The 19,186-nt window shown below is 38.8% G+C and overlaps 1 protein-coding gene across 1 annotated transcript; it reads right to left on the bottom strand.

The window, feature by feature from the left end:
- Positions 1 to 11,790: 11,790 nt before the first annotated feature.
- On the bottom strand, positions 11,791 to 13,777 carry LOC128473487 (interleukin-8-like). Its single transcript, XM_053455722.1, has 4 exons — positions 13,666 to 13,777; positions 13,245 to 13,377; positions 12,675 to 12,755; positions 11,791 to 12,134 (listed from the first exon to the last, which is right to left on the bottom strand). The coding sequence occupies exons 1-4, from the start codon at positions 13,730 to 13,732 to the stop codon at positions 12,074 to 12,076; spliced, it is 342 nt and encodes a 113-aa protein (XP_053311697.1). The 5' UTR covers positions 13,733 to 13,777; the 3' UTR covers positions 11,791 to 12,073.
- Between the last annotated feature and the right edge of the window lie 5,409 nt (positions 13,778 to 19,186).

Raw genomic sequence — 19,186 nt, 5'->3', positions numbered from 1 at the left:
CCTCTTGCCAGTCACGTTGTGTTTATTATGGTGAACTTGACTCGTTCTTTATTATCAGACAAAAGAGGAACTTACTGGTGTCTTTTTTCCATGTTTTGTTATCCTTCCCATCCTACACAACTTTAAATGAATGAGACAACGGGAAAATTCAAGGTTTAACAATTTTCATTATAGTCAACAATTGGATAACCTTGACCACGGTTCCTATAAACTTGCATCTCATGTTTAAACTGCATCACATGTTCACGTATGACCCCTGGAACACATCTTGTACACTCGCATTTGGGCAAAAGATCTCACTTGTCCATGTTGACTTGCATATGCAGGCAAAACTGACCTAACCCTAAGGGATTGTATCCTTGGACATAGATCATCTATCATGACAGCTTAACAGATTCCAAATCTGTCAAATCTGTAGCTAAACATTTCCTCCACATGGAACATAAACTGTCACAATTAGGTTTTAGAACTTTTCATCATGTTCTAGTATTAACACAAGGAGGTGACAAATTGGGACTTTCGCTGTAACGGGAATGCTATTGGGTATTTGGGTTCATTCCTAAAACACTTTGTCACCACAGGCTCTAAATGAAGTGCCGTCCTTTATTGCTTTTCAGCATCCGCGTCAATTGTGTGTTTTTTTTTGATACATTTTAATTTCTAGAGTATTTGCTCATCTATTAGTATATTCTTTTGAGGGATATGATTTATTTTGGTTTATACCCTTATAGTGCCTTCTAGGAGCCAACGTCACATTCATATAGTTCTACACAGTAATGCTTACACTCTGTAACAGTTACATTGATGTTTCGAAGTTAACAAGACTGTTTCTTACTTGTAGTACACTTTGGGACAAGGGCTGTTTTAACATTTTTCTGGTGTTGCTGTTTAGGTGTTATTTTCTTCTTTCTCATTTAGTGCACCCACACACATTTTATATTGTTTTTTTTTTCATTATTTTTATCATGTCATCTAATTTACTATTCAAAATTTATAAAATATAAAAAAGGACTTTTTCTCACTTTTATTTGAAAAATATTTTACTCATCTGCAAAAGCTAATGAAAAAACCTGCTAAATAGAGTCTACTATATGTCCTACCTAATGTTTTATATTTTTTTGCTTTTTTTTCTACACGTTATATGGCAATAATTACAAGTAGCATTGTGGCTATTTCGAAACCATTTTTTTCATAATCTGGTCATTCCGCCCCATGTGCTATTTGTGACATCTTTGCAATTTACCCCATCAAACCATATATTTTTGAAAACTAGACACCCCAGGGTATTTCAAATGCTAGTATTTAAACTCTTTCCATGCATTAACTCTTCCACCAGCCTTTGCCAAACTTTATGGTAGTAAAACATTTTTTTCCCTACGCATATTAGTACATAGACATACTCAGGTTTAAATTTACCGCTCCAGGTATATGCCACTGTCACTCAACACCCCAATATCGGTTTAACATCTGCGCACAGTAATACCCCAAATGCATGGGTTTGTTGGGTTGTTTGGGGACTAAAATGCCACATTTGGGAGGTGCGCATTTTTCTAATTGGAATTTTGACATGTTTAAAATTCTGCTCACATATCCTGTTTGGGATAGCTTTGAACCTGGCGAATTTACCGCATCAAATCATATATTTTTTATTACACCCCATGGAATTTCAAATGCTAGTATTTAAACTTTTTCCATGCACTCATTTACCACCAGCCTTTGTTACAGTTTGCCGTAGTATTTTCTTGTGTGTTTTTTTCACGCACATTTTTTTTTGGGGGGGGGGAGCGCTTTCTTCCCATGATCCCGTACTTGTAAGGCTTCTGTGGATGCTACAAAAGCCGTTGATCGCGGCGATGCAGGTATTTGAAAGCAGGCCGTACATATACAGGCTTTGTCACGAATGCATTGCATCGTGAGCCTGTACATTACATTACATTATATTTATTTATAAAGCACCGGCAGAGCCTGTACATGTATGGGCTTTGTCGTGAAGGGGTTAAAATCAGTGGGTGATTATTTTAGGTAGGCATTTAAAGGGTTAAGGCAATGCTTCAGTAATTAGCCTGGTCTGATGGTTGATGTGTTACACACAGGTATTGTAATTTAGTCATTACTGCTTTGGGAAATAAGGAAGTGATACAATGAATCATTTTATCTTGACAAAGGTCCAGTACGTGCGCCAAAACATTGATGGTTGTGCGAATTAATTATTACTCTTTAATCTATTTGTGAAGGCCTGCGTGTGTGTGATTTTTTGGAATTAATATAGACATATATAAAATATAAACACTGACTATAACAGTATAACATTACTGTATTGGGTGTGGTAGGTTTTAGCCCCAAAGATAGGTAGAGCTTTTTTTTAAATATAGTTTTGGATTAGGTTTGGTATACACAGAGTTCTGTGAGATTGATACATATAAGTAAATCATTATTTTGGACAAATTTAGGAACCAGGACGAAGATTAATCCCTTAATGAATAGTTTCTGTTAGACATGATTTGATGTGTGATTTGAGTGTTGTCCATTAAGCTGATGCTCCAGGGCTGATCTGCAAAATGCCTGTTCAAAGCTCTCTGATCTGTGTTAGCTTTCAGACATTACAGTACATACACACATTCTACTCCTCCATCCCCCTCTTAACCCAATGAGTCCTGCCTCTCATGCAGCTCGAATTATTTGTGTGGGCCGACGCGCCAGACACCCTACTTTCCTGGGGCCGCTGCAAAACTTAGGGTTGTGAACCCCAAGCTCCTCCTACACAGCAGCATACATATACTTACACCACGGTAAAATACTAACACATACTGTCCCATGCTAACAAATTTTCACACACACTAACATGCTTACACACACATTAACATACACATGAACTTACATACTTACACACACACTCACATACCTACACACAGTAACATACTAACACACACTAACATATTTATATGCATATACTTATTTACACATACTAACATAGTGACACATATATACTAACATACACACATACTAACATACTTATTTGCACTGCCTACCTTTGACTCAGGAGGTGGTAGGCTGGAGCCAGCTCTTGTGCTTCTTCAAGGGACTCACATGCTATGTCTGAGAACTAGAAAAAGAGGTCATATCCAGGTGCCCAGGCTCAGCATGTTGGACCTGAAGAAATTTGTCCAGCAGCATCAATTGAGAAGTATGGAAAGTGAAGCTGGAGGCCTCAGCACAATCCTGGTGCCGAACAGGGGATCCGAGCCCACATGGGCCCCGTACACTAGGACCAAATGTACCCCCCAACTGCAGCCCTGATTGGCAATTCAAATATTAAATTGTGTTTTTAACCTTTTGTCCATGTGGAAGTTTTTTCAGCTTTCTAGAGTGCATTAAATTTCTGTATACTCATGTAAACATTTCCAGATGAAGATTTTTATGATCTGTCATACATATGTACAAATAGGTCAGTTGTAGACTCCCTAATAATACTATTGATTTCACTGTAGCTTTCTGCAATTAATGATTACACAGGTCAGTGAATGGAGTTCATTATTATGTTTTCTTCTTTTTTTGCACAGTTATTCTATTGATAGCAAGATAGAAAAAAAAAGCGAAAACCCCTCTGTGTTTCTGGTATAGTTGTAATAATAAAGGAAGATAGTTGCAAAACAAACAAGGGGAAGTGAAAAATCAAAGAACAAAAGAATATTATTACAACTTATAGGAATTTCTTTAAAAAAAATGTGCCAGTAAGTGGGATAAACACTAAGATATTTATATATATAAATGAATCACATGCACATATGCACTGGGGTCCAAATATTTGAGTTTGTTAGATCATTTAAAAATAGGTAAATACGTTTTGTTAGTTGATACTTATTACTTATGTGAAGTTGCCATTTATATGAATACGCTAACATCCTAGCACACACATGAGTTGTATTCGTCTTTTAACAACCAACCTTTTTACTCTATTAGTATGTTCCTGTTAGTGGCTCTATAAGTGTCTCTGCAGGTGCTCCGGTTAGGGCCTTAGAAGAAGGACATCAGTTGAAATGGGAGGCTAACAGCACAGTCTGTACACTGTGCTATAATTAAATATTAAATATTAAATATTAAATACTATAATTAAATATGGTGGCTATTCAGGTGTGAGGTTGCTTAGTCTAATCTGGTTTTGGTGACTTGCACAAGAGCAAAAAGAATGGCCACTCTATTCTGCAGAGGCATGCCATCACTTCTGGTTTAAAGATGTATGTAAGATGATTCATTTCCCAGCAGAACATGATCCTATAAACACAAATTTGTCCCGGGAGTGCCTGAAGTCCAGGGAAAACCAAGGAGTGCTAATCTGCCTAAAAATATACAGAAAGGGGAGCGCACAACCTACAAAGCACAAAAGGCATAAACATTCAAATCCCTGGGTTGCCGCTAGAATAGTAATGTCCGATAAGTACACAAAACAAAACAAGAATTCAACCCATGTCTAGTGGATACGATTAAAAAAACACCTACCTAAGGCATAAATATCATAAATATTGGGCATTCTATCACACTATATGGCTTAGCCCGCCACTAAGTCAGAGTACCTCAAGTTTTGCGAGTCTTATCTACTTTGTCATGGCTATATTGCATGGCTTTCCCATCACATCACCAGACCTTAACCCTAGTGAACATCTTTTATTATTATTTTTATTATATTTCATTCATATAGAGCTGACAATTTATGCATCGCTTCTTATAGTACGTACATTCAAAGGGTATAACAAACCTAGAATTTGCAGACTAAGTCAAACTGATACAGGTGAAGATGGTCCTGCTTGAAAGCTCTCAATTTTTGGAAACATTTGAAAAAGGTTAAAGGTAAAACACAAGGTAAAACACAATGTAAAATCTTTAGACACTCTCTCTGATTGTCAAGTGAGTTCTGGAATAATGTGGATTGTAAAAATGTGTAGAATCAATGCCAGGCAGATTTAGAGCAGTCACAAAGGTAAATGATGGTCCTACAAAATATTGAGAATTTTTGATTTTCAGTATGTGCTAACAAACATATTGGGCTGGGTGGGGAGATGAGAAATCTCCTTTATAACTAACCCATTGAGCAGCTAGGCACCAAGAAGCCTGATAGCCCAATAGGGTGATATTCCCCCACTTTTTGGCAGAGGGGATGCCACCCCCTAGACCTGCCTCCTATGCTGAGGCCTGGTTGGCCTAGACCAGAATACATAGATGTACATGTGCATGGTCTGTTACCAGGAAAATGCATGCTGAGGTTAAATGTTTTGCCTTATAAAATAAGCAATGCAAAATGAAGGCACAGTCCAAAAATTATCCTGCTTTACATTGATATTTTTCAGCAGGGTCATGCCAAGATGATAACCTTAATCCTTTTAGGGACAACTCAGACTATAGTTCACACAGGACATTAGTTCAACCTAAGACCAAAATTAGGCCACCCAGTACCTTTTAGAACATAATGCAAATATATGCCATGTGTAGGATACATTCTGACATCGAAGATGGCCATTTTGGTATACTTGGGTACCTTGTATTTCTTAAATTAGAGCCAGAGCCGTCCTTAAGTGTTCTGGCGCCCTGTGCGGACTACACCTCTAGCGCCCCCCATCCCCTTCTCACTGCCCCCCTCTGCCCTTTCTCACTGCCCCCCCTCTGCCCCTTCTCACTGCCTCCCCCCCTGCCCCTTCTCACTGCCCCCCCCTCTGCCCCTTCTCCCTATCCTTACTTACCTCGTTGCCCGAGTCCTGCGGTGGGAGCAGGAGGCATCCATCTTCCCGATCTGCCGCGGTGCGCGCTTCACAGCTGAAACGCTTTCAGCATGAAACGCCGGCACCGCAACGGAGTCACGGGGAGTGAGGGCCGCCGAGCGGTCGCTGAAAACTTCTTGAGCGACCACTCGGCGCCCCTGCCCGGGGCTTAAATTGAAACATCGTTTTTATTTGTTTGTTTTAACTTTATTTAACATCCTCCATGTTAAATAAAGTTAAAAAAAACTTTATTTAATATGGAGGATGTTAAATAAAGTTAAAAAACAAACAAAAAAACCCGATGCTTTAATTTAAGTCCCGGGCAGGCGCCCCTGTTGCCATGGCACCCTGTGCGGCTGCACAGGTCGCACACCCCTAAGGCCGGCCCTGATTAGAGCTGTAGCTGACCTGACACACAGTATGCTGGAAAGTGATTAATACACAATTACACATGTGGTTGGTTAATTATGTATGTGTAGCATACCTACCAACTTTTAGGTTCTCATTGCCAGGACACGCATCAGCTGTAACATCATGTGTGGGTGCACTCACATGACATTGGTTATATTGCTCGGCAATGACTATGAAGTGCTCCTTTTGTGCTACGGCAGTGTCCGATCTTGGCATCCTAGTGGGATTAGGTAAATTAATCGGCCTGCTACTATATTATTTCACAGCTTTTTGCGCACAAGAATGTTCTTGGTTTCATATAGTTACCAACATTTAGCTATCCTCCCTTGGAACACACAGTAGTATGTGATTTCAGGACTTCATAATACAGGCATACCCTACTTTAAGGATATTCATTTTCATGAAATGTTGCATTCCATGATTGCTAAAGGTAAGAGCATCTGGATTGCCACTGCTGATAAATTCTGATTTTACCAGAGACAGCAACAAATATCTTGCTTGGCCTCAAATACAGGGCTTATATTTAGCTAAACTCATCATGAACTGAATATAATTAATTAAATGGTATGCAAAAACAAACCAACATAAGGTTTCAGAGGCATCATAGGAATTACGTTATTGATCACATCAATTGTTTAAAGCTCCCTTACCATCAGAATCGGCAAACCAACATTTCCATTTTTACATATTAGTCATGCGCCCTGTAAAATTTCCCACTGTTTACCTCCTATAACTTAATCTTTGTGGGAAATTTCATTATCACTGGCATCTTCCTCAATCATCCAGTTCCTTTTCATATCAATGCCTTTGGAAAGCAGAAATAATTAATTCAAATGTAGTGATCACATTGCATTAATGATGCTATATGCATACATCTGTTGATTGGTACCTGTACCCAGTGATGCATTTTCCTCTTACGATGCCCTAAGCCTGACCTAGGGCAGTGCCTCCGCAGCTTTCCATGCCTTGAAGACATGGAGCACCTGGATATGACATATACCTGTGCTCCATGTCCAAAAATAGATTTCATTACAGTACTTTTGAGTAGTTTTGTGTAAAAAAAAAAACCCCAAAAACAAGATCTTTGGTTGTACCTGCAAAATATGAATCAAAAGATTTGAAAAATATGTAATTTGCATGTATTTAAATCTATGAATCTATTATGTTTATATTTATTTTATTTATTTTATACTCAACGGTAGAAAAACAATGATTAATATATTATATTATATATAGACATTTCCACTTTTTATTGTGGCACATGCAATCTCTCACTTTGGGATGCCTTCTTTAATTTATATGATCTATTCTATAATAAAAGTGATTGATGCTACTTACAAAGCATTTGTGGGCAGCGGGCATTGTGGGCCAGTTAGGGAGATCCTCTTATCTCCCTGACTAGTCCCAGGGAGATGTAAAATCAATGGATCTCCACTGCAGCTCTCGTAATTCCATTCTGTAAATTCTCCTTCTATACCTTTCATTTAAAATTATCATCTTTTTGTGCTATATTCACTCGTCAATATAATACTAATACTAATGTCTGTTTTATGGTGTAGATAGACACAGCTCTCTGTCTGAAGCACATATGTAAAAGGTCTTACCATATTTGTACTTATACCTAAGCGGGGCTAAATTATGTGGGTTGGGCAGAATGGGTGGAGCCTTGGGGCAGTGGGTGTGGTAAAGTTTCAAGTAAACAGCTATGGTACAAAGCGTCCCTGGAATTTTTTTTCAAATGTTGCCAACTATGCATTTGTACCGACACTGAATTACTTCCTTTTCCAGGATCAGTTCTTCCTTTACGTCAAAGTCACAGCTATGGGCTAAAATGTAGCACCTACATATGCGAACATACCTGTATGTAAAATTCACTAGAAATGGAGTTAATTTATTTCCGTAAACTTTTTGAACACTGTATCTTATGCAAAGATACATTGATGACATTTTCATCTTATGGGATGGATTGTCTGGTACAAACTTTTGTAGACATGCTCAATGAACTAGAGACCAAAATACGATACACTATAAGCCATCGCGATACTGAAATCTCTTATCTAGATATAAAAATTAAAAAAGTTGGCACCAGACTTGTATGTAAAACCCACTGATAGGAACAACCTTTTACATTTTTACAGCTTTCATCCCCCTCATTCTAAAGCAGACTTACTATATTCGATCTTGTTTCTACAAATTACTATACTATTTCCTGTGTGTATTGCCAGTCCTGTATTTTCCAACATGGGTAGTGTACATAGCTTACAGTGTCATCATTTATACCACATAAACATGGTGTCAGAAGCATCTGAAGCTGAACTGCTTTCCCACATTTGATGAGAAGAGTCTGCTGTCTCTGTGTGTGTGATTAAATTGTACACAGAAAATAAAATATGCAGTGAATTTTGAAGCTGGTTATAAGAAACAAGAACAGCCCCTCATAGCATTCCTGGGGGAATGAAGGTGAGCGTAAACCGCAGTCGTGACTGGGACAATATCAGAGCTACTCTCGAGAAGCCTATTGCTACATAAAGAACAATCGCGACCTGTGCGGCCGCACAGGGCGCCATGGCAACAGGGGCGCTTGCCCGGGACTTAAATTAAAACATCATTTTGTTTTTACTTTATTTAACATCCTCCATGTTAAATAAAGTTTTTTTAACTTTATTTAACATGGACGATGTTTAATAACGTTAAAACAACAAAAAAAACAATGTTTTAATTTAAGTCCCGGGCAGGGGCGCCGATCGGTCACTCGTGAAGTTTTCAGCAACCGCTCGGCGCCTGTCAGGGTACAGCCCCAGCCCAGGAAACTGCCAGGCGTGGTCGCCCCTTTAAGAGGTCTGCTGGGAGTTGAACTCCTCTCCACAGCTTGCTGTCCTGTTTATTTCTGTCTGTATTTTATGTACCTTTTCCCTCTTTTCCTTATACATCTCAGCTCCTCACTCTAGCCCCTGTGTTCCTTGCCTTGTTGCCTGTCCTATATGGCATCCTGTACCATGTATGCATGTCTTGCTATGTATATAATTAATGTGCTGTGTATTTCTGTTCAGCTGTGTTTGGTTTTGCTATTACCCTGCCTCCCTCACCTGAAGACCACTCACACCTGATCTAATGAACAGGCTTTATATAACAGAGGTGTGAGTTCATTAAGTTCTTCGGAGCCATAGTTCATGCCAGATGCTGGATCTGTCTGTTGGATTTACCTACCTGCCTGCCTGCCTGTCTGCCTGTTACCTCTTTGACCCGGTCTGCCTTTTGGATTCACCCTTTTGCCAGCCTGTTACCTGTTTGACTTGGACTGCCTACTGGATATCCCCTTTTTGCTTGTTACCTGTCCCAGACCCTTTTGAATACCTACCTGGACTTTTCTACCCTCATACTCCCCAGCAGTCTGTATACATGATATGCCTCCTACTCTGCTGCTTATTGAGATGTCTGCTTTGCTTTGTGTAATATACCTATAACTAAACTTTCCGCTTGTGTCATTTGTGAAGTTTGTTTCAATTACTGCGTTCTTACACTCCTGCGCTCTGGACTCCAACATCCACTTAAGGGCTGCAATATTATGAGCCTGACAGCGCCCCTCACTCTCCGTGACTCATCCGCGGTGCCGGCGTTTCATGCTGAGCAGCGAAATATGATGTCATATTCCGGCGCTCAGCTGTGAAGCGTGCACCGCAGCAGAGGGGGAAGACGGACGCCTCCTGCTCCCACCGCAGGACTCAACAAGGTAAGTAAGGATAATGAGAAGTAGGGAGAGGGGGTAGATAGTGAGAAGGGGCAGAGGGGGGAGGGGAAGGCAGTGAGAAGGGGCAGAGGTGGTAGATAGTGAGAAGGAGCAGAGGGAGGAAAGGCAGTGAGAAGGGGCAGAGGGTGGAAGGCAGTGAGAAGGGGCAGAGGTGATAGATAGTGATCAGGGGGGAGGGGGGATAGATAGTGAGAAAGGGGAGTTTTTTACTTTCTTTTTTTGGGATGGGGAGGGGGCGCCGAAGAGTAAGGCCAGCTCTGTACTAAAGTAAATATCCAACTCAAACTGAAGGTCCTAGCTTACTAGGATGGTGTCCCCAAGAAATGCTGACGCAGGCATAAAAGATCATAAGAGCCTTTATCCGCCTAACCCCTGCACAGTACCACAGTCATTGTGTATTTCCCAGGGCAAGCCCATGGGGAATCCTCCATGTAGCCATCTGGCTAATGCCACCCTAGTTGCTATACCATAGATGGGCAATTTCCGCATTAATGCCAGACCCCACAGAACCCTCTGCCATAGCCAATGTGTGCAACTCCTTGCACATTGTTGGTGCCACCACACCGACAAAGCTTTCTCCTTGCCTGACTGAACCAGATTCCACAAATCCATCCCAATAGGAGTGAGGCGAATGCCATCTTGGTGAAATACGGGAGCCTTGAGCCCATATAGGTTGGGGTGCCAAAACAGAAAATAGTGCTATTCTACATTTTCCTAGCATTCTCTACATCCTGTGGAGAGTAAGCCCCATGTCAATACAGCCTGGAGACCACATTGGACCATACTAGCATGAGGCCCAAAAAATGTATTAACAGTTTTAAGATATCGGCCTTAATAGTGAGTAAAAGAGGGAAGTGGAGCAAAAATCAGCACCAGTATTAATGATGTATCGTTTTGTCTTGTCCACGGACAAGTGGCACAAACGTACAACTGTCTTAAGCCCAATCCAAGAACAGTATTTCAAGAACAACAGCAACAAATTAACAGATATAGGAAAGGCTGAACTTGATGGATGCATGTCTTTTTTCAGCCTATATAACTATGTAACTATATGTAACTAAAACACACTGCACACATTGCACATGTGCCATGTGCCCTGCCTAATTTGTCACCAATTTTAATGATTTTTTTTTGTGTTGTCCAGAAATAAAAGATTCTGCTGGTATATTACTGAGGCATGACTTAACAGAAAATGGGAACATATTTAAGAAATTGGCTCCAAAATGTATTTTTACATTGACAAACAGCACAAAAAATAAATCAATTATTATATAAAAAGAAAAAAACCCAGCAACAAATAAATTAAATTTCATCTGAAACTATTTTGCTTGCTGTGCACGTGTCTATTATTGAGTTTGACAAATAGTTGGAATTTTTGAAAGAAAACAACTCCATGCAGAGCCCACTTTAGGAACATTCAGTGTTTTCCAACATTATGTGTCATATGCAATATACATGCCTCTATAAGTTATTGATGTTTTACAGAATTTATCAGAACCAGACTATTGAGGAATTATTTCTGTTCTAAGATATGTAAGATATGTAAAAGTAAGTCAATTTTAAGAAAAAATAACCAAAACAGAGGCATCTTAGGACGACATTTTATTTGTGTATTCATTTTTGTCATACAAATATGCACCCCTATCAAACAATAGAAATTCCTGAGGCACTGAAGACTACATAATATAATTGTATTCTCTTGGCTAAGGCCCAAGAGTTGATTGATGAACCTGGATGCAGTATATTTTTTTGCAAGATGGTAGGGTAAAGGCAAAGTATAGTAATTTAATATGGGAGACCCCTATGTGTAGACTTTTGGGAGTAGTATAATTGGAATCACTTATTCCTAAACAGTGGGCACAATAATTTTTTTCATTTATTTTCCTTTTAAAATATACTTTAGAGCTATAACATCATAAGATGTTCTGTGACTCTTTCATACACCTCTTACCACTATCATAAGGGCACCAGTGACCGTGACCACTGAAGACACTAAGCATGCACCACCCATGTTCTCATACATGAAAATGGAAACAGATATTGAGCACTAACCGAGCATACAGTGTCATAGGAAATGTCTAATGTAAACTAAAGGCTGCATTTTGGTAGATAAATGCTTCACAGTATCATTGAAAGTTGATGATCCAGAACTTGTTTAGGTATGTCAATGGAATCTTGTTTGGTTTGATTCAGTCACTGCGACTTTTCTATATTCTTGTTTTTTTCTGGAAAAGGACAAATGTAATCAATAAAAATTGTAGTAGAACATTCAAATGATGACAGTAAAACACATTGCAATAGGAGCAATATTGATTATAAGGTAGGATGGGATATGAGTACCTTCATAATATATCACCCCACCAATGTAAGCTTGCAGGGTGAAGCCTTTTCTAACAACCTATGTCTTTGCTCCCCTACTGCATACACTTGCTTGCCAACATAGGTAAGAACCAACTTGGTGGTGTCATCCTAGGCATCTGATAAGGTTGTGTATTGGGTAGGATTGTCCCTGGCAGCTAGATGGTTGCACGCCAATGTGGCAGCCTTTTGATACCCAGGTAGAGAGAGTTTTCAAGGGACCTTCACATCCTTATGTCCCCCTTTCTTCTCCTACCTCTGGCTAACCATGCCCTTGTACAGCTAGTACTACCTTATTGACATCACTGCTCCCCACTCACGTTTGGTAGGGATAGCATTTCCAGTAAATTCCCAGATATGTATAAATTATCATAAGCAAATAATAAGTTTTAAAATGTAAAAAATACCGGTTTAGAGCTTTTATGAGCTGCTGCACCCACAAGGCTTCAGTATCAACACACACTGTGCTACCATTTTTCAATGTAATCCTGGAAGAAAATTAAAAAGTTACATGTTAATCAATTATGCAGCGCTACCTCATCTTATCACAACTAGGATCATGTCCTAGTCTTGTATTAAACAGAAAGGTAAGGATTTTCTGTGTTACAAATGATCACATAAAAGGACTGATGTTTATTCCTGGCGAAATTAAGTTGAAGAATCTAATGCCTACTTTGAGACAATATGTGTTATATGATATTTCATTATTCAATGTCTTTTTTTCAGAAAACAGTTATTTACCTCAAGCCCCAGACCGCCAAAGGGTTAAAATGGTATTGCTTGTAAATGTAATTTACCAGCCCACGGGGGCAGGCAAAGTGGGGAAGCAGTGAATGGCCAAGAATCACAAATCAAAATGCAAAAAGGAAATCAAGGAGGCAAAAGTGAAGTAGAAACATATCAGTTGAATGGATAGAAGAAACAAATGAAAAGATGGTGCAGATAATAGTTCTGGTTATAGAATTAGCCATACTTACAGAAACTCCACATTTGGGCATTTGCGATTTGGAAGAAAGATTTCAATCTTTTCATATGTCCTGGGATGTATAAGGTCTGCTGTCTTTTTCAAACATTTGCACTTCCCATTTTGCTTTGGTTCTAGAGAGAATCCTGCAATCCCAAACAAAAACATGTGCCCAGATCAACAATAAAAGCCAAATTGAATATTCACAATGCTTTCTGTACATTGCTGGAATTCTGGTAAGATGGATAAAAAGGGCAGTACAGAAAGTGCCCAAAGTCTTCGGCGCAAGAACTCTAAGGATGTACCGTATATTCATTGCAGGCTGGGAAAATGTAATGTTATACATAAATGGAATAGGCAAACATCTTTTCAAATAAAAACCAAACAAACAAAAATATAAAATATAATTTATAGGCATTAAAAAAAATACTCACCCCCTACAGACTGTAGGATCACAAGTAGGCCAAGTAGAGAAACAAGAGCAATTTGTTTCACACTCATTTCAAATCTTTCTCAGCTTCAGCAGTCGAGGTCAGATTTGTTGGCTTGTGCAGTGTGAGGTTTGAATTGCTGTGCAATTTATTTATCAGGGAAAAGAGAAGTGTGCGTGCAGAAATGCAAATTTCGAGCGCTGCTCCAACTGCATCCCCAAACACACCTACCAACCACAAGAAAAGGATTTACCAGAATCATGAAATAATCTATTCTTGTCTGAATAGCTGTTACGAAAGCAAGGCTGTATAAATAGAATATTTATGTCTTATACAAAGGGAAAAAATGGAAGACGCATAACTAAGTAGCCAAAATATAATTCTGTGTTACATGTTTCAGATGATTTTTCTCTTTCTTTGTATTTTTTATATAAATCCCACTTAAGAGAGTGTAATACGTTTCGGTTAGAGCAGAGGCAAAGGGAGCCCCCAATTTTTAAGACTATGTGCCTTCAGAAATGTTCTTGTGTTATTATTGAACTTCCATGCCAAGTCCATTAAAGTTAGTTATGAAACTATCTAGCTGTAATATGTGCCATGGGCTTCAAATCTACACTAGTGATTTTGTATTTGAGATCAGCAAGAGAAATTAACATTTTGACCAGGGTGTGGGTTGGCCAGCGGGGAAGAGGTACAGTTTTGCCCAGGCCTGCACTTCAAGCAGCGCAAGCCCATCGTGATCCTTGGAGGCCACATGCCTTCCCAGTGTCCTTTACCATTGGATTGGCCTGCTCTGGGAAGCAGGCACCCAGAGGGGTTCTTGTGCATAGTCTATTTGAACTATACTAATTTTGCTTATTGTAATCTCTAAAGGCAACTCACAGATGTAGATACATTTATATTTCAATTTTCCCAGATAACAAGATATGTTTGCACCAGAGGAGTACAACAGCCTCTTTTCAACACATTCATTAAAGTGAATACTGGTGATTTCTAATTTGGATTTCTATGTACTAGTATATTAAGTTAATGTATGTTAACATACATTATGGATGGAGTTTAAAAAGAATTGGGCTGCCAAGTATGGCATCACCCTAATATATGATACTGACTAAGGCTACTTATATTGTGAATCAAGTCTAATAATGCAAGTAAGCGGATCGTAATCTTGCGCTAGGGTTGCTAAATGGCCAGTATGTGACCATTGAAAAGTGGTCAAGCCCTGATCGACTCTATAGAGACAGTTTTCGATGGCTATGATTCATGGCACTGGGGTGCTGTTTACTAACTCCCTACCATTTTATTCCCATTTTCAATTTTGTAGCCATGTCTGGCTCTGGGGTCTACAAGGCGATGTGGAGTCCAAGGACATGGTCAAGTTGATAAGGCAGATTACATATTTTGTTTTGCAGAAAATGGATGTAGTATTTTCTTCTATCAATGCCCCGTGTTTTCTTGCTCTGCGGTTAGTAAATGTGAAGGAAAGTAATTATTTTTAACTCTGTGTTTGTAAAGCAGTTTCCATTTCTTCATTAAATAACGAGGTGTTAGTGATGAGCCTAAAAGTTTCGTTTCCATTTCACGTTGTGAAATCTTTCCCTGTCAGCTTATGTCTTTTTACTAAGGGAATAAAAAAAGTTTTCACTGCTGAGTAAAAAGGTAATGATTCCTATTGCTGTATTATAAAGTACAAAATACAGCAACTTAGCATAAAATACTTAAGTACATATTGATCAAAGAAAAAATATTTTTCCTAAAGGTTTCAAATTAGATTGTGCAAGGGAGATGGAATTAACCAAGTGATATAAATGCTTATCTTAGATTAAAAAAAACATAATTTCCTATATACAGTGCCCTCCGTTAACATTGGCACACTTGGTAAATATGAGCAAAGAAAGCTTTGAAAATGTGTCTTTATTGTTTAACCTTTTGATCTTTTCTTCAAAAATATTATGCTCTCATGCATATCAAACAATTGCAAACACAACACTGGTTTATCCCCCCCCCCCAAAAAAATAATCAAGCAACAAAATGTTACATTTATGTGTGGAGCAATTATTGGCACCCTTTTAGTGAATACTTGGTGCTACCTCCCTTTTGCCAAGATAAAAGCTCCGAGTGTTCTCGTATAATCCCTGATGAGGTTGGAGAATACAAGGCAAGGGATCTGAGACCATTCCTTAAAGAATATTTCAAATTTTAAGGTTGAGGCTGGTGGGATGGCCATGGTAGGACCTTGATTTCATGGTTAGTAAACCATGTTCAGTTGATTTAGATGTACATTTTGGATCTTTGTCCTGCTGGACATGGCCCATTTTAAGATTTCTGGCAGAGGCAGTGAGATGTTCATTTAATATGTGTTGATATTTGAGAGAGTCCATGATGTCATGTATCCTAACAAAATGTCCAGGAAAACAGCCCCCAAGCAGTAAAGAGCCACAACCATATTTAACTTATCTATCGGTTTGATCTGACCATAGAACCGATCCCGTTTGAAGTGCACATAATGTCAGGCAAACTGAAGATGGTTGAGTTTGTTTTTGGATGAGAGTAGAGGCTTTTTTCTTGAAACCCTTCCAAAAAAGTTATAGTGATGTAGGTGACGTCAAATTGTAGTTTTGGAGACTTTCTGACCCCAAGATACAACTTCTGCAATTCTACAGCTATCATCCTTGGATATTTTTGTCCACTCCAACCATCCTCTTCACAGTGGGTTAAGACAATACAGACAACACATCCTCTTCCAGGTTAATTCAGAACATTTCCACTTGACCGGAGCTTATTTATTATTGCCCTGATGGCATAAATGGGTATTTTCAATGCTATTTTCTTTTAGCCATTTCTCATTTTGTAAAGCTCAACAACTTTTTGCAGCACATCACAGCTATATGCCTTGGTCATATGCCTTGGTCTTACCCATTGTGACAAATGACTAAGGGAATTTCGCCTATGTGTTACCTAATGTTGATAGCCCTGTGAAACATTAAGTCATGGTTGAACAATTTCCTGTTTCTAATACCCCAGGTGTATTAAAATATATAAAATATCAATGGGAATATACTTCAAATATATTTTTCTCATATGAATTCTTGGGGGTGCCAATAATTGTGCCACACATATATTGAACATGTTTTTGTTTTTTTTGGATAAACCTGTGTCTGTGTGCAGTTGTTTGATATCCATGAGAGCAGAGTATTTTTGTGCATTTTTTGAAGAAAAGATCAAAAGGACACTGTACATGTACAGAGGAAATGGTTGCTTTCTTAATTAAGCATGGCCTACATGGACCTCTCCTAAAGTTATCATATAACCAACAAATTTGTTTTGCATGACATTTCATTGTAAGTTCTTTATTCAATAAAATAAATTAAATTCATTAGCAAAAATATTCAGGACACTTCTTAAAAAGTTACACATTATGATCCTTTAAACAAGTTATTCACTAGCAACTTATTTTAGAATGAGCATAAATACAGCATGGCATTAGTGGAAGCAGTTAGCGACCTAGTTTTCAATGAGGACTCGGTATAAAGCCAAGTATGACATGCTTTGTATAACCAGGTGTGGTGTAAGGTAACGGAGCCACAGACAGACTCAGGTGCCATAAAAAGTCCCATACTGGTGGTTGGTGATAAAGTGAGACAGCTTAGCACATAGTAAGCATACCCCAATGTCAAGCTTGCTAACTCCTTCAGCAATTAAAATGTCAATAACAAAACATATATTTGTATGTATGTAATCACTTGTGTGTAAAATACCCTTTGGAGTTTTTGTTTCATTTCTCCTGAAAGTATGATTTCCCTTTCAAATAAGTTAGAGAATTAAAAATGTGTTGAGGGAAACATATAAATGCACCTTTATTAAATCATTTTATAAACAGTTTAACTAGCCTTACAGTACCTAACAACTGAGCAGGATGAAAATGGGAAATTTAATGTTGCAAAAATGCATTAAAACCCCAATGTAAAAAAAAAAAGTTAAGGTAGTTGAAATACGTATTGTGTAATACCAGAGAGTGGCTAAAGAATGTAGGGAACAAAAGCTAACAGTAAAGCTAAAAAGCTGTCACTAGACACAAACCATGGAAACTATTTTTTCATTTCGCTATTTAGTCTATTCGTTTTCAGACAATTAATTTTACTTCCTACCTTTTTGGCTTCCGACAAATTTTGTAGGGCTCTTTCCATTTGGAAGCTAAATTAATTGCCACTTAGCCTCATTCACTCTCTCACACTCTCACATTCTGTCACTCTCTCACACCGTCTCTCTACCGTCTTCACCAACCACTTCTCTGTCTCTGAGAAGAAGTTGGCAGGGCACTCTCAGACAGGACAGACATAGTCAGACAGGCCGGGTCAGAACAAGAAGGGCAAAATCAATGCCAAATCAGAATCCAGGAGAAGAGTCAGAACAAGCTGGGTCAACACGGACAGAGGAATAGTCAAAACAGGAAGCAAAGGACAAAGTCAGAAGCAAGCCAGGTCACAAAAGGTTAATCCAAAGCAGCCCGCTGCTAGCAGGAGAACAGGGCCAGGCACATACACCACAATGCAAAGGCCCAGAATGGAGGAATCAGACGGTAGTTAAGGGGGAGGTCTGCACCCAGATAAGGAGATACAGCTTGTCAGGTTGTTAGACCACAGAGCACTGTGATCAGACAGGCGACCTCTAGAAAAATGTCTGGAAAAATGTGGCCAGAAGTGGTCTTTGTGGAAGAATTGCAGCCTAAAAGTCATGCCTCCAATGTAAAAACAAGGCCAAGCAGCTCAACTATTCACAAGGAACTGAGGTGCAGAAAAATGGCAGCAGGTGTCTTAGACTGATGAGTCAAAAATTTAAATATTTGGCTGTAATAAAAGGCAGTTTGTTTGCCGAAGGACTAGAGAGCAGTACAAGAATAAGTGTTTGCAGGCAACAGTGAAGCATGGTGGAGGTTCATTGCAAGTTTGGGGGGGCATTTCTGCAGAGTTGAGGATTTGGTCAGAATTAATGGGCTCCTCAATGTCGAGAAGTACAGGCAGATACTTATCCATCATACCATCAGGAAGGCATCTGATTAGCCCCAAACTTAATCTGCAGCATGACAACAACCAAAACACACAGCAAAAGAAGAACTATCTTCTGTTTAAAGAAGAACAATGAGTCCTGGAAGTGATGATATGGCCCCAACAGTGCCCTGATCTCATATTCATCAATTATGTTTGTTATTACAGAGAGAGAGAGAGGGGCAATTAAGGCTGCCTAAATCCAAGATGTTTGGAATCTACAGAGTTCTTTAAAAACTGTGTGCAAGTGTATCTAGAAGAATTGATGTGTTTAATGCAAATATTAATTTGATTTAGATTGTTCTTTCATTCCCTCACTTTTTGTCAAATGATAAACTGTTAACATTCCAATTTGGAAAGCATTCTTACTTTACAGCATTTTTCACACTATTGGCATTTTTTCACACTTAAACATTTGCACAATACTATACATATTATATATTCATGTATAGTTATGAATGTTTTGGAATACTCTGCTA

Source organism: Spea bombifrons, chromosome 1 (genome assembly GCF_027358695.1).
Source record: "Spea bombifrons isolate aSpeBom1 chromosome 1, aSpeBom1.2.pri, whole genome shotgun sequence".
Taxonomy (NCBI): domain Eukaryota; kingdom Metazoa; phylum Chordata; class Amphibia; order Anura; family Pelobatidae; genus Spea; species Spea bombifrons.
The sequence above is the reverse complement of the archived record's forward strand: the minus strand, read 5'-3'. Positions and strand labels throughout refer to the sequence as shown.